Below are 14,094 nucleotides of genomic sequence, written 5' to 3' on the forward strand. Positions count from 1 at the left end.
ATACATATAATTTTAGATTCAGTGTGACATTTTTTTTTTACTTTAGAGGACATCATTAATGCTATGTCCATTGTCAATAAAGTATAGAAATCATAGAAAAAGACACACCTTGCTACTCCAGAGCTAAATAGCTAAATAATTTTTTCTGTATCAAAGTAATCCAGACATATATATCCTTATATGTATGGGAAATTACAAACAGGACTGCTAATTGTTATTCGACATACTTTTAATGCTGACAAAATGTGACTAAATATAGGCTAAAGTTGTAGCTAATTAACTGAATACATTGCAATATATTTACTGTTGAGTAACCTTAAATTTGTCAGACTTTGAAAACCTGTGCTCTGTAACAAGGTTGTCATACTTTACCTTAATAATTTAAAGTGATCTGAAAAAAGAGATACTTTGACAGTTTGGCTTTACAGCTGTACAGATGACTACAATTCAAAGGGAAGCTTAATTGAGATAGTAGTGAACTACAAGCTAATTGCATGAATGCATACATTTCTTGGCTTTGTCTTTGATCACATCTGTTTTGAAATATCTTGTATCTAAATATGTATGTTTTGGAGTCAGAACAGCTACAATGTTTGCCTTATTTTATCTTTTTTATTAGTGATTTTTGAGGTGAATTGTTATTTTAACTAATTATATACAGGACAGTACAGTACAGTGTTTTCCATACACTCACTACATATACAATTTATCCATTCAAAAAGATTGATTTATATTTTTATATTCATTATTTCTGTTGTTTTTCTAAAGTCTGCTTGGAAATTCAGTTGACTGAAAGTCAGTCACAATGATGCATTCAAATGTGCAGATTAGATTGAAAAAGTGATTTTGATGTTCTTTTCTCAGCTGAGGATGTGAGAAAGCTGAAGAATCGGGTTGCTGCCCTGGAGGCCGAGTCCTCGGTTGCCGCTGCTCGCACCAGTCGGCTGTCAGGTTCTGACAATGACATCAACAACTATCTGGGTGGCACTGGAGGTGCTGCAGGTACTGCAGGTGCTGCAAGTGCTGCAGGTGCTGCAGGTGCTGGAGGTACCCGCCACACGGACAACACACGAATCGGGATCGTTGCTGGTGCTGGTGCCGGTGGCACCGGCGCTGGTAATGGCATTGACATGGTCCACGGAGGTGGTTCTGCTGGCACCAGTGGAGCCGGTGGAACTAGTGGAACCAGAGTTGGAGTTAGTGCCGGCAGTGCTGGTGGTACCGGCCACAGTGGCGGTGCAGGCAGTGCTGGTACCGGTTACAGTGGAAGTGCTGGAGGTACCGGCTTCAGTGGTACTGGCCTCAGAGTGAGTGGAGGACACTTGGACTCTGCCGCTCTTCAGTTGATGATCCAACAGATGTTAAGAACTGAAATGCAGTCGCAGACATTCAGAGGTACTGAACATGAATACACACACACACACACACACACACACACACACACACACACACACACACACACACACAAGCAACATTCATTCATGTTGATTGAACTGCTGTTTTCTCTCTCAGGTTTTATAGCATCTTCAGTACAGGGAGAAAGAGGACCACCTGGACCTAAAGGTGAAATTTAAATATTATTTCTTTAAAAATAAAAAAATTAAACACATCATCAAGTTAATCAACATGAGTCGAGTTGTTCATTCATGCTTATTTTTTATTGTTTTCAGGTGACCATGGACAGAAAGGTTGGGAAGAAAAATCACTTTCTTTTTTATTGATTTAAATATAGCACATACATTTGTATATATATGCCAGTACATGAATATATCTATTCTATAAATAAAAGAACAAAAACAAAGGACACCTGAAAAAAGTCTCAGCAAAAAACAATAACTAAAGAAAACAATGTCAAACAAAAACATAAATGAATAAAAAAAATAGAATAAATAATTGGTTGGGGATTATATTGGGTGATACTGTACTGTAATGTTAAAATGTTTTTTTTAACATGTTATTATGAAACTTACTTTTGCAAAGCAGAGAAATAGACAATCCTTAGACACAATTAACCAACACAAAATACAGACAACCTAAAAACAAGAGACAAAACTAATTGTAATGAAGACAAACAAAACAATAAAATAAATAAAACACTTCGGCCTCTCATCATAATCAAGTGTATGTTTTCTTTGTCACAGGAGATGCCGGTTTCCCTGGTGCTCCAGGTGAGAAATGATGGCTAACATTTACCTTGATTCATTACTAGTGTTTTACATTTTCTCAGGACTACAATGTGGCATCATAATGTCATTTTACTAACTGTGACCTTTGGCCTCAGGTGCTCCAGGTGCAATGGGACATGCAGGCCCTGAGGGTCCTAAAGGACAGAAAGGAAATCAAGGTAGAGAGAGTGCTTCAGTTCAACCTACATGACGCACTGCTTGGCCTATTTAGAGTGAGGTGTTTTATCTTAATGTAAACTGTCTGATCAGGTGATCATGGACTGGATGGACAGCCAGGTATGAGGGGTCGCGAGGGCCCAGCTGGCCCCAGAGGCGAGCCAGGACATTCAGGCTTTGGACCCAAGGGTGAAAGAGGTATGGCTCGGACTCCCAGTAGTGACAAAACTTTGAGTTTATTTGTGATACTAATAGCTCCTAGTTCATCGTGATGGTGTAACATGGTGTTTGGTGAATGCAGGTGATCCTGGAGCTCCTGGAATTCCTGGGTCTGCAGGAACTGTCGGACAAAAAGGTAAGATCACAAAACATCACTCCTTTTTCACTTTTAAATAAACAACACACAGAAACAGCTAACTGCCTAGTGCATCTGTAATAATTTATGACCTCATGGTGTATGAAGTACAAACAGCACCAGGTGGCAGCATAGAGTCAGTTTGCCTACAAAGCCTCCACACAGACACACTAATTAAGAGTAAAAAAAACACCCCAAACGATGAAAAATAATATATATTCCATTTTTGTGTAACATTTCTGCTGCTTACACTTGGAAAACATCATGTCATGGACTTTTGAGTTCATGTGTTCAGTGGTTCAGTGTTTTCTAACAATCACTGAAATTACAAGCACATAAACTTCAGCAGTAATAATGCTTTGCAAAAGTGTGGGATGAGCGTCCCATTCCTCCTCATAAATAAAACTCTAACTCTTTTAAATTTAATAAATGTTCTGCCTATCCTCTTGTCCTGATCTTACATACTGTTTGTAGGAGGAAAAGTAATCAATTTAAACATTAAATTCAGAAAGGAGATACTCTCAAAGTGCTATTTATTTGTGACTTTAAAGATAAGGAAACTATATGCTATTATACTATTTATGTTTAAGTACACATATATCTATCCAGTCACAACTTATTTATCTTTGCTCTACAGGTCCACCTGGACTTCCTGGGATTTCTGGGCCACCAGGTCAGTTTTTCCCTGTTAATATTCATATAGAGCATTACAATGATCCCAGAAACACCAGCTGAGTTTAATATTATCTCAAATTTACCGTGCCGTAAGTTAATACCTGGCATTTTACACAAACTGTTTTCTTACAGGACCACCAGGTGCTCAGGGTTTCCGTGGTGAGGCAGGTCTACCTGGCGCTAAAGGTAGGTATCAGCTGCTAAATACAGTGAAATGCTTCTTTTTTTTTTTTATTACACTACAATGTCATTCACCGTCACTCTTCTCATTTTGCAGGTGACAGAGGGCTCGCTGGATTTCAAGGACTTAAAGGTTTGTTGTCACTACATCAGGTTTTAATAGGACTCAGGGTGAGTGAATGTTTCTCACGATATTTTGATCAATGTTTATTTTTAGGTGAAACTGGTGAGAGAGGTCTCAGAGGTCTGCCAGGTCAGTACAGCAACTTAAACTACACTTGAAGCTGTCAGATTGGTGTGTTATATAATATGTGCAGTTTCCTCATCGAGTTGTCTCGCTTTTCAGGTGATGCTGGTTTACCAGGTCTGCCAGGGTCAGCTGGAGAGAAGGGAGACAGAGGGCCATCAGGTAGGTGTCAGGACCTCCAGACTCACATAAGAGCTCAGACACATAGATTATGGTATTCTTCTGAACTATAACAGCTTGACATGTTGTGGCAGAGTTAGATGAAAAGATCAATACCATTTCCATATCTGTCCATTAAATATGAGGCTGCAGTCAGCAGCCTATTAGCTTAGCTTAGCTTAGCACAAAGACTGGAAACAGGGAAACAGCTAACCTGCTAACCCAAAGATAACACTACACACGAGACTGAGTTGCACCAACAAAAATTAATTTAATCATGGGTTTGTTCTAATCAGAGTTTAGCATAGCCAGGTTTAAAATGTGTAAATCTGGATTTATAATTAAGAAAAGTTAAGTTTCACAATTCAAAACTAATCTCCATTTAGTAAATCCAAGCTTAGTTATGTGAACTGAAATTAGTTTAATCAGTTTGGAGATGCTTGTTTACGCAAATTAAAATAAATAAATTAATAATTGGAGTAATTTGTTGGTACTAATAAGTACAAAAGTTCAGCTCTCAGCTGTTCTTAATTCCTTATTCCTTAACAAACATTACATTGTTTTCTAGCTACCTAAAAAGCTTTTTACAAAGAGATTAGAAAAAAAGTTAAAAACGAACGAACAAACAAACAAACAAACAAAAAGTTATATTGTTTTAAGGTTTGTTGCCTAGTAATCCTACTCATGATGGCTCATTGTTGGCAATTGTTGTTTCAGCTGTTTAGAATTTAAATTAAAATTTACTTTATAGCCCACTTATCTTAATATATATTTTTTCTGAAACTATTATTGTTATGTGAAAGAATTACAATTGATTTGGGGCAGTAACACAAGAGTATAAAATACCTCACTCCACCAGAGGGCAGCAGAGGTGAGTCTGCTCACAAAGCCTCTTTTGTGCCCCGACTGTTCACTGAAGGAATAACAGACACTGAAAAGAAAAAAAAACATGACAGCAAAAGTTTTGTTTTTTTTAGTGACTTATGGATTGATACTCAATGTAATATTTTCTTTTTTTGTTTTTATTTCATCAGGTGTGGCTGGAGTTGATGGTCAAAAAGGATCAAGAGGTAAATGAGTCATAAGCATTACAGATAAATTTATTTAATTAAATTATTTTATTTTGAATTCAAGTTAAATACAAGGGTTTTCTTCCTTTCCATGGATATTTTCTATTTTCATACAATTAAGAAAAAACAGAAATTATTATAGTATATTCATATATTAAATATATATTATAATATTTTTTTGGCCCCTAGGCGAATCTGGACCCGCTGGGCCTCCTGGACTCAGAGGTCCTGCTGGGCCTGCCGGAGATGCTGGACTTCCAGGTAAACTGATTGTGCTTAATTTTCAGCTTTAGTAACGTTATCATCAGTGGATAATAATGATAAGATGGATTCATTATCTCTTCCCCTCTGTAGGAACACCTGGGCTTCAAGGACCACCAGGTTTGACTATGACTACTGGAACACCACATTTTGTATTTTTATTATAAATTCTGCTGTAAATTATTAGTTTGTAATGCTCTCAGCACTAAAAATGTACTTTCGTCTTGCTTTTAGGCATAGCAGGGAATCCAGGAAGACCTGGCGCCAAAGGTACAGCTACTATCAGCGTCATCTGCCTGAGAATCTTCTGCTTTCTAAAATTTTATGTGTTTTATACCATTATTCTGTGTGTCTGTTTTAGGTGAAACAGGTCAAGCAGGAAGAATCATCAACGCAGGTAAGAGGACATGATAAAACACATATTTTAACGTAATATTGTTTAGACTACAGTTTGAGGTTATCTGACCTTAACTTTTATTTTCCAGCTGGCGCCGCTTCAGTTGGCATCCCAGGACCACCTGGGCCCGCTGGTCCTCCTGGCCCTGCAGGACCTCCAGGATTATCAGGTCTGACCTTTAACAGGCCAGAGAGCAGCCAGATGACATCTTTGACATTCTGCATATCTTGCATCTTAGCCCTGAATGATTTTACCACATCAGTAGAAACCATGCTTACACCACGTTTGTACTGGAAGCTTCAGTGTGCTAATACATTCCTTTATTTACTTCCTCAGGTCCCATTGGCCCTGCTGGTCTGCCTGGCCAACCTGGTAGGTCTTTTTTTGCTCCCAAAGGAAGCTTTTCAGATTGGATGTGTAGCCCTCGGAGACTCATAGATGCTGCGTTTTGTCTTCACAGGTCCTAAAGGTGACAGAGGATATAGGGGAGAGCAGGGAGAACCAGGAATAACAGTGAGACAGACTGAAAGTATCAGCTCGACCAGATCTGAGAGTGAGTACTTTTATTTTATTGGTTTTCAATAAGACATACACCATTTCGAGTCGAGAAGTGACCTGCTGCATCTGTGGTGTAACATTGTCTGCTGCAGAATACATTTACAAAGTAAGACTAGCTTTTGAGAAAAAAAATATTAACAGTCTTCATCTTACAAAATATTCACATCCTTGACTAAGAGCCACTCACATTCTGTTGATTTGGAGTATTTCCTTTTTTGTCTGTTTTTATGATTGCAAATCTGCACAAGGTCTTTTATTCTGAAAATTCCCGCTCAAACTGCTTTGTGGCATCCATCAAAAATAGACAAATTGACTTGGTGTGTATTATCAGAGCAGCAGAGCGGCGAGCTGCTTCTGGGATGTGCTTCTGGTGGAATCACAAGTATTGTGTGGAATGGCCGTGATCATCTCGTGCAGATGAGGCGTAGCAGTAATGTGATGCCATCAAGCCATCAGTCTACATGTTAACATTTTCCATGATGCTGCAATTTCCACTTGTGACCACAGGGGTCGCTATTCAGCAAAATAAAACATGAATTGTGATTTTCTACACTTTTCCCCTTGTTTACCACTCTCAACAGACTAGAATACTGTTCATTAATTAAAATTGTGTGTCTGTGTTTCTACTTTAGGCCAGTTTGCTTCCGGTCGAGGTGCAGGAGTACCTGGCCCACCGGGCCCACCCGGTCCTCCTGGACGTCCAGGTAAATAAGACACATCAAGCTCTGTTGCTGCATCATCTTAAATGATTTTGTAGAATTTGTCTTCCTTTTGTAATATTCTTCAGATTGTGTCACTGACTGTTTTGAAAATGTTTTCATTAGGAGATTCAAGACAAGGACCTCCAGGACCACCTGGGCCTCCAGGTGAACCAGGCACGTATTTCAGCTCATTAAAGGGATAGTTTGGATTATTTCAAGTGGGTCTGACTTATTGATAGTCAGCGTGTTACCTACAGTAGATGCTGGTGGCCAAATGTCGCTTTCTCCAAACCAACCAAACTCTATAAGCGAAATCAGTGATGTTAGCTTGCAGAATACTGGGGTTGCTGGTCTATTGCTGCTTTTAGCTGTTAGTTTGTGATCAAGTCACACAATAACATTAACTAAGTAACAGATCGAGGCAGGAGTAGACCAGTAACTCCTATGCCCTGTGAGGTAAAATTACAGTTTGGTTGATTCTGACAACAAAGTAAATTGGTTTAAAAAAATTTTCAACTTTTAATCATCATTTCTGCTCTTTAGGTTATGGAAGACCAGGACCAAAGGGAGACAAAGGAGATCCAGGATATTCATCCAGCTCTGGTATGATCCAGAATCTAAACATGTCCTCTGTCTTCATGTGGGTTTGACATGTAACACACAGTTAGAGAAACATTTAAACTCTGCTCTTTTTACAGGATCATTTTATACTGGACAACCAGGACCACCAGGACCAGCTGGACCAGCTGGGCCTAAAGGATCAACAGGTGATCAGATTTTGTGAAGACCTCTAACTATGCCTCGTTTAAAGAAACTTCCTCTCTTTTAGTTTTAGTCGTACTTTGTCATAACATGTCCCTCATTGTTTTAGGTTCGCCCGGACCAAGAGGATACCAAGGTAATAATCTTTACCTAAATCACTCACAATATAGATATTTGTGAGCCTTCCCAGCATAAATAACTGTGACATGTCATGTGTGTCTCAGGTGAACCAGGACAGCCAGGAGTGCCAGGCAGCCCAGGAAGACCAGGAAGCTCTGAGAGAGGTCAACATCCAAACACAAATCACACAAAATCATGTTAGACAGTCACACTTGTGATAACCTCAAAGTCTGAGGCTTTATGTGTAACTGTATATTTATTTGTTCCTTACAGTCTCCACTTATGCTGGAGGACATGGGATCCAAGGACCACCAGGTCCTCCAGGGCCTCCTGGACTTCCGGGACCACAGGGATATAAAGGTAAACCTAACAAAACATCAGAATCTGTGAATGCCGTCAGTGTTTTATTGTCTGTATTTCAGAGTGCAGAGTGTCATCCATCTTTTAAGTCTGATCTTAATAGTTTTGTCTAATTGTTTATGACTCAAGAGCAGCCAGGAAAATATTTCCAAGTCTAGGTTCCTTGCTTTTTGTTCATCTGTGAAATAGGTAGAATAACCATTTTATCACATTAACAGATTTTGTCAGAAAGTTTTGACCATGTTGACTATTTCTTGCTTAAAATGTTTTCAGAAACATATTTTAGGCTATTTTGTAAATATAATATGAGATAGAGTGCAACCAGGCAGGCTGCTATTATTTCCTGCTGAATGAACAAGCCAAAACCAAGCACCGCCCAAGTCGCGGTACGTCACGCACCAGCTCCATGCTTGTGTTCATACTGTGCATGCTCTGGTTGCAAAAAACCAAGAAGCTAACTGCCATAATGCTAAAGTCAAGGCTTCAGAACTGTTGTCCTCAAGCCCTTGGGTGATGTCCATTAATTTATTGTCTATGGGTGCATGCCAGCCTCTTGTGGCCAAAATGAGTACTACAAAAACAAACACTTGATCCTGACCTAAAAATTCACCTGCTAAAACTTGTTCTGACCACTTTCACAAATGAAATAACAAGGATTATCTTGGCAAAACCTTTTTTTTCCACTTTTTTCTTAGGTTAAACACAGAAGAAAAAACAATTCAAGATTTAAGATAAGATTTGGAAAATGGATCACCAGAAGTTTTTTCTCACTTGCTTCTCAGGGCTTCTGTAATAAACACTGTGTCCGCCTGTGCTCACATGAAGATAATGCTTTTATTGTTTATCTTTTTTAAGGGGACCCTGGTCCTCCTGGTCTTCCTGGCTCTTCAAGAGGTAAAAAAAAATCTAAACTATTGTTTGATAATACTCTTTACAATAAAATACAAAGTGGGGTCTTTTATCTCAAGTAGTTAAGAATTCCTTTACAGTTTGACTCCACATAGCCTCTTTTTTTCCCTCAGGCTCTGTCTCAGTCACCTCAGGACCTCCTGGTCCCCCAGGTCCCCCTGGCCCTCCAGGCCGTCCAGGCTCCTTCTCTTCTTCTACTGAGATGCACCAGTACATCACCGACTATCTGAGTAAGTGTTTTTCTGAAGCGAGGTCACGAGCTCACAGGCTGTCAGCGAGACAGAAAAGAGTAATATTGCGTTTTATTTGTTCTATGCAGGTAGAAACAGACAGTCTGGAATCCCCGGACCTCCCGGTCCACCTGGGCCTCCAGGAATCCCTGGAACTTTCTCAGGCTCTATGGAAGACATCTCCGCTCGAATCATTGCGTACATTCAACGTAAGCCTGTGATTTTCGCCAGATGTTATTATATTGTACTTTTAGTAGAATGGGGATCATCATTAACTGTGTTGTACAATTTCAGGTTCAGGCTCAAGCCTCAACATTGGTGTTCAGGGTCCTCCAGGTCCACCTGGTCCTCCTGGACCTGGCTCTGGATCTTCCCTCACAGTCAACGCTCTCATCACCATGCTTCAGAGTAAGCATGATATAAATACATTCCAGCTTAGCCACATGGTATCGGATACATGATGGAGTCCATGTCTCAATGGGTTAGCACTCTTTTGGCAGCACAAGGGTGACCAACACACTATTAGGCTACAATATAGGTGGCTTTAATGTTGTGGCTGATCAGTGCATATTATCCATTCTATATATAGTAGTCCATCATCTCATTTGACTGTGTACGGGGCTAAACTCTTTCTCTCTGCTGTGATCTGTCTAGGAGACGATGTGAGGAGATATTTGTCAGGACCACCAGGGCCACAAGGACCACCGGGACCACCAGGCGCATCAGGAGGAGTTTCAGGCAATTACAAAGTAGAGGAGGTAGCCAGATACGTCTTCAATATCATGACCGGTAAGCACTGATTGTACTAACAGAAAACAGTAACCCTGTAAGTGGAGCCTGGACTTCATCAATCAATCAAACTGCTTTTATTGTCATTTTCAGACAGAGGGCTTGCCCGCGGTCCACCTGGGCCTCCCGGTCCTCCTGGGCCTGCTGGGCCTCCTGGTGCAGGGGGCTCAGGCTTCACTACTGCCACAATTGACTATTCTGCATTGATGAGAAGTAATTTTCTTCTTGAGAGTTAATCACACAGAACACATTCTCCAACAACAGTCAAAAGTTAGTCACTCACTCATCATCTTCCTCACATCTTCATGTACACAGATCCAGACTTCCGCTCATGGATTAACTCTGCCGTACAACATGGTCCTCCTGGCCCTCCGGGTATCCCAGGACAACCTGGACCTCCTGGCCCTCAGGGGCCACCAGGAGTCTCCACTGCCACTGTGTATGGGTCAGGAAACCGTGGTAGTGGTTACAGCTTGGAGGACATTCAGCGTTATCTGCAGGGTGAGTCTGATAGAGAGGATGATAATGTATAAAAAATCACTAACACTGAAACAACCAATGTGGCTTAGATTCACATGATAATGTAATGTTGCATTTTACAACAAAGTGAAATATGATCCATGCATATATTTTATATGAAATATATTCCAAAATGTGGCCAAAATCAGCCTCACATTCCAGTTTCTAGCAAACTAGTTGCTATAACCTTTGGGAAAACATGAGATACGTCAGATATGTCAAAGAGAGAGGAAGCGAGGTGGTGAAAGTTACTGCAAAGTTCCTCTTTAATTAAATGTGATACAACATACCTGCATTAGAGCAACTCTGTGGTCACTTGATTGTCCACTCATTTTTTAGTCAATCATCCTCTCTTATTAAGATAAACAGGGCTGCATCGGGGTTCCTCATCTAACGTTGAACTGAATCTTTCCTCAGGCTCTGGTTTCAGAGGTCTTCCTGGCCCTCCTGGTCCTCAGGGTCCACCAGGACCACGGGGTCCAGCGGGCGGTCACTCTGGAACCGTTTCCTTCAGTGGAAACTTCCCTCGGGAGACCATCCGTGCTGAAGTTCAGGATTATCTGACCAGTAAGTTCCCGACTGATTAAAGACATGTGATGAGTGTTTGCAGTCAAACATAACCCTCATAAAACCTGAACATGAAATTAACTCTTATTTTTTAGGTGACAATGTTCGTCGTGCCATCATTGGACCTCCAGGGCCTCCAGGACCTCAGGGTCCAAAAGGAGAGCGTGGCGAGCCGGGTTACATCCACAGCTATAGCCAGGGCCAGAGCTATGGACAGGGCCAGGGCCACTCACAGGGCCAGGGCCACTCACAGGGACAAGCACAGGGCCACTCACAGGGACAAGGTCAGGGCTACTCTCAGAACGACCCTCGCTACAGTGTGGCCACAATCGATGTCGGCAGACTCGCTGAGAGACTGGACTACTCCAATGTTGCCATGAAAGTCACAGACTATATCAAGAGTAAGTTGATTACAGCCATCAAACATAGACATTTTACTTCTATTTGGAAAATATGTTCTGACTACATTAGATGTTGCACAGGAGGTGTTGCCATGGATTCAGTGAGTTACAATAGTCAATAATAATGACAGAAACAAAATGACCACGAGTTGTAAAATACGTTATTTCACAATAATGATCCAGTCACCTTACATCTCTTATCTCACTTCCTTCAAAAACAAAAAATGGCACAAAATATTAATCTAAAGATTATTTTATTGATTTAAAAATAATTTTATTGCTCCTACAGAGTCTATGAGCAGAATTGCATTCACAGCAACAGTCTGCTATACAGAAATAACAGACTTTAGAATTATGTAACTGACCAATTAGAATCAACTATTTAACCAAAACAGTGTAATAATTTGGTATAACACCTTCCTCTAGATCAAGGCCTGCTGCAGGAGTATCTGGTTGAGGGTCCTTGGAAGGCGAATGTAAGAGCGATCCAAGGCCCCCCCGGTCCACCTGGCCCTCCCGGACCAGCTGGTGTAAGCCGCGTCATCGGTGCCTACGGCAACGTCACAGCTGACCTCATGCAGTTCTTCAGAAGTGAGCACACAGAGTTATGACTTTCCACATGCTGTATCAGGGTGAACCTCGCAGCAGCGAAAAACTATCCAGAATTATGTAAGTGTAGCTGGAAAATGTTGCCTCATCATAACTGAATCTGTGCTTTTGCTCTCACACAGCCTATGGCACCATCGCTGGACCTCCAGGAAGCCCCGGACCAAGGGGAGAAAGGGGGTATCCAGGACCTAGAGGAGACAAGGGTATGTTTATAAACAGACCTGATGAATCACTGTATCTTTGCCAGAGTGATGTTTTAACCTTGGTTGCATCAACAAGGATTTATCTTTAAACCCTCTTATGTTGCACCAAACTTTTAAAAAAATACTTAAAATTATATAAGGTTTACTCTAAATTTAAAATAGCTGTCTTTTTCTCTTTTAGGTCTCAGTAGCCCACAGTTTTATTATTAATTTGTTTATTCATGTTATTTTGGGTAAGCAAGATATCTATGTTGATTAAACACAAAATTTGGTTTACGTCACTAAGCTTGGATTTACTAAACTAAGATTAGGTTTTAATTGTGCAGCAGAGCTCTGCTAAATTTAAAATCTGACTTCTATTTCTTAGATTAAATGAGTCTTTTTCACTGTCTGAGGGACTGAGACAAGAGTTTTGTGTGTTCACAGGTGATCCAGGACGTCCAGGTTTACCAGGACTACCAGGGTCTTACACTGTCCAAATTCCACACAGAGTGCAGAAGAGGGATGCAGGTAACCTCAGTCAAAATGTTGTAAAACCACATAAAAAAATTACCAGTGTTACATACATGTAACTCATCACCTTTTTTTTTTTTTCATCCACGCTGCAGGTAATAAAGTGGTTGGTCGTCACAGGAAGCTTCGCCGTCAAGCCAATGGTGGCTGAAGGGCTAACATACTACTGGGTCATGTCAGATTTCATTTTCACTCATCTTTTTTTAGGTTTAACTGTAACAATGCAAGTAGTCAAAAATGCTCCTTATTCTTGCCATTTGTAGAAAAGTCATAGGGAAATTTGAGAAAATAAAAGTGGCCAAACAATGCATCACCGTCTCTTTAAAACGGCTTCAGTAGGGGTATAGATTCAGCTGCTGGTCAGTGTTTTTATAACACAGACTTCATGTTTTTGTGACATGTGGGTGTATAATGTTTACTTTGCTTAGTTAGAAGCTTGCATTCAAACTTTTTCCCAGGGGCAGCTTTGTTTAAGAGAATATCTATTTTTAAGCAATAAGTAGCTGATATTTTTTATTGCACTTTGCATCTTTTTTCCACTGCTTGTAACTTTGAGTGTCTGGTGTACTTTTTTGTATTCATTGTCTTTTGAGGATTATACTGTATCGAGGACTATATAAGTGTTACATGTTGTGTCAAAGTAACTCTTCAATGTTTCATAAAAGGCTACAATACTGTCAGATTACCCACATAAATCAAGACCCCTGGCAGTTATCCATTCAGAGAGCAGAAGAGCATTTCAGTTTCACATCTATTTCATGAGACAGGTGCGTAGGAGAGGGATGAGTGAAAAGTTGCCAGTAAACTCCCACACTGTCTAACTTGCAATAATACATTTATTTGTTTCGTTGCTAGACCATCAACAGCCAAATGATTTATGACAATTGTGCAAATGTGTAATTATGTTGCACCAAACTTTTAAACTAGCTTAAAATGAATGAAGATTTAAAGCTCTTTAAATGTCTGTTTAGTTTTTACACTAAACTGAGACTAAATTTAATTCTGCTGCACCAAAAAGTTCAACTCCAATTTAAAATGTGATCCAGTATTAATTTTAAACATGCACTTGAGCGGTTAAACTTGTAAAATAGCTGCAATTTTAAGATGGATTAGGACAAATAATCAAGTTCAAGTTTTTTACTTTGTACATAGCCAGCAAAAAAAAAA

General features: G+C 40.1%; 1 protein-coding gene across 3 annotated transcripts in view; it reads left to right on the forward strand.

The window, feature by feature from the left end:
* The window catches only part of col17a1b (collagen, type XVII, alpha 1b), a 28,834-nt gene extending 15,597 nt beyond the window's left edge, over positions 1-13,237 (forward strand). For all 3 annotated transcript variants that reach the window (XM_084735324.1, XM_084735323.1, XM_084735325.1), the window contains 40 exons: positions 865-1,395; positions 1,513-1,563; positions 1,671-1,688; positions 2,142-2,168; positions 2,282-2,344; positions 2,436-2,540; positions 2,644-2,697; positions 3,335-3,370; positions 3,505-3,558; positions 3,650-3,685; positions 3,770-3,805; positions 3,899-3,961; positions 4,993-5,028; positions 5,218-5,289; positions 5,383-5,409; positions 5,524-5,559; positions 5,651-5,686; positions 5,775-5,855; positions 6,023-6,058; positions 6,147-6,239; positions 6,877-6,948; positions 7,069-7,119; positions 7,489-7,548; positions 7,644-7,712; positions 7,817-7,843; positions 7,932-7,991; positions 8,101-8,187; positions 9,043-9,081; positions 9,210-9,326; positions 9,416-9,535; positions 9,621-9,734; positions 9,981-10,115; positions 10,209-10,328; positions 10,431-10,616; positions 11,052-11,201; positions 11,297-11,602; positions 12,029-12,193; positions 12,334-12,414; positions 12,841-12,924; positions 13,023-13,237. In XM_084735324.1, coding sequence (XP_084591450.1) covers positions 865-1,395; positions 1,513-1,563; positions 1,671-1,688; positions 2,142-2,168; positions 2,282-2,344; positions 2,436-2,540; positions 2,644-2,697; positions 3,335-3,370; positions 3,505-3,558; positions 3,650-3,685; positions 3,770-3,805; positions 3,899-3,961; positions 4,993-5,028; positions 5,218-5,289; positions 5,383-5,409; positions 5,524-5,559; positions 5,651-5,686; positions 5,775-5,855; positions 6,023-6,058; positions 6,147-6,239; positions 6,877-6,948; positions 7,069-7,119; positions 7,489-7,548; positions 7,644-7,712; positions 7,817-7,843; positions 7,932-7,991; positions 8,101-8,187; positions 9,043-9,081; positions 9,210-9,326; positions 9,416-9,535; positions 9,621-9,734; positions 9,981-10,115; positions 10,209-10,328; positions 10,431-10,616; positions 11,052-11,201; positions 11,297-11,602; positions 12,029-12,193; positions 12,334-12,414; positions 12,841-12,924; positions 13,023-13,078 — 3,590 coding nt within the window. In that variant the 3' untranslated portion in view covers positions 13,079-13,237. The remainder of the gene's footprint in view (positions 1-864; positions 1,396-1,512; positions 1,564-1,670; positions 1,689-2,141; positions 2,169-2,281; positions 2,345-2,435; positions 2,541-2,643; positions 2,698-3,334; positions 3,371-3,504; positions 3,559-3,649; positions 3,686-3,769; positions 3,806-3,898; positions 3,962-4,992; positions 5,029-5,217; positions 5,290-5,382; positions 5,410-5,523; positions 5,560-5,650; positions 5,687-5,774; positions 5,856-6,022; positions 6,059-6,146; positions 6,240-6,876; positions 6,949-7,068; positions 7,120-7,488; positions 7,549-7,643; positions 7,713-7,816; positions 7,844-7,931; positions 7,992-8,100; positions 8,188-9,042; positions 9,082-9,209; positions 9,327-9,415; positions 9,536-9,620; positions 9,735-9,980; positions 10,116-10,208; positions 10,329-10,430; positions 10,617-11,051; positions 11,202-11,296; positions 11,603-12,028; positions 12,194-12,333; positions 12,415-12,840; positions 12,925-13,022) is intronic.
* The last annotated feature ends 857 nt before the right edge of the window (positions 13,238-14,094 follow it).

Source organism: Lutjanus erythropterus, chromosome 14 (genome assembly GCF_056507025.1).
Source record: "Lutjanus erythropterus isolate fLutEry1 chromosome 14, fLutEry1.hap2, whole genome shotgun sequence".
NCBI lineage: Eukaryota > Metazoa > Chordata > Actinopteri > Lutjaniformes > Lutjanidae > Lutjanus > Lutjanus erythropterus.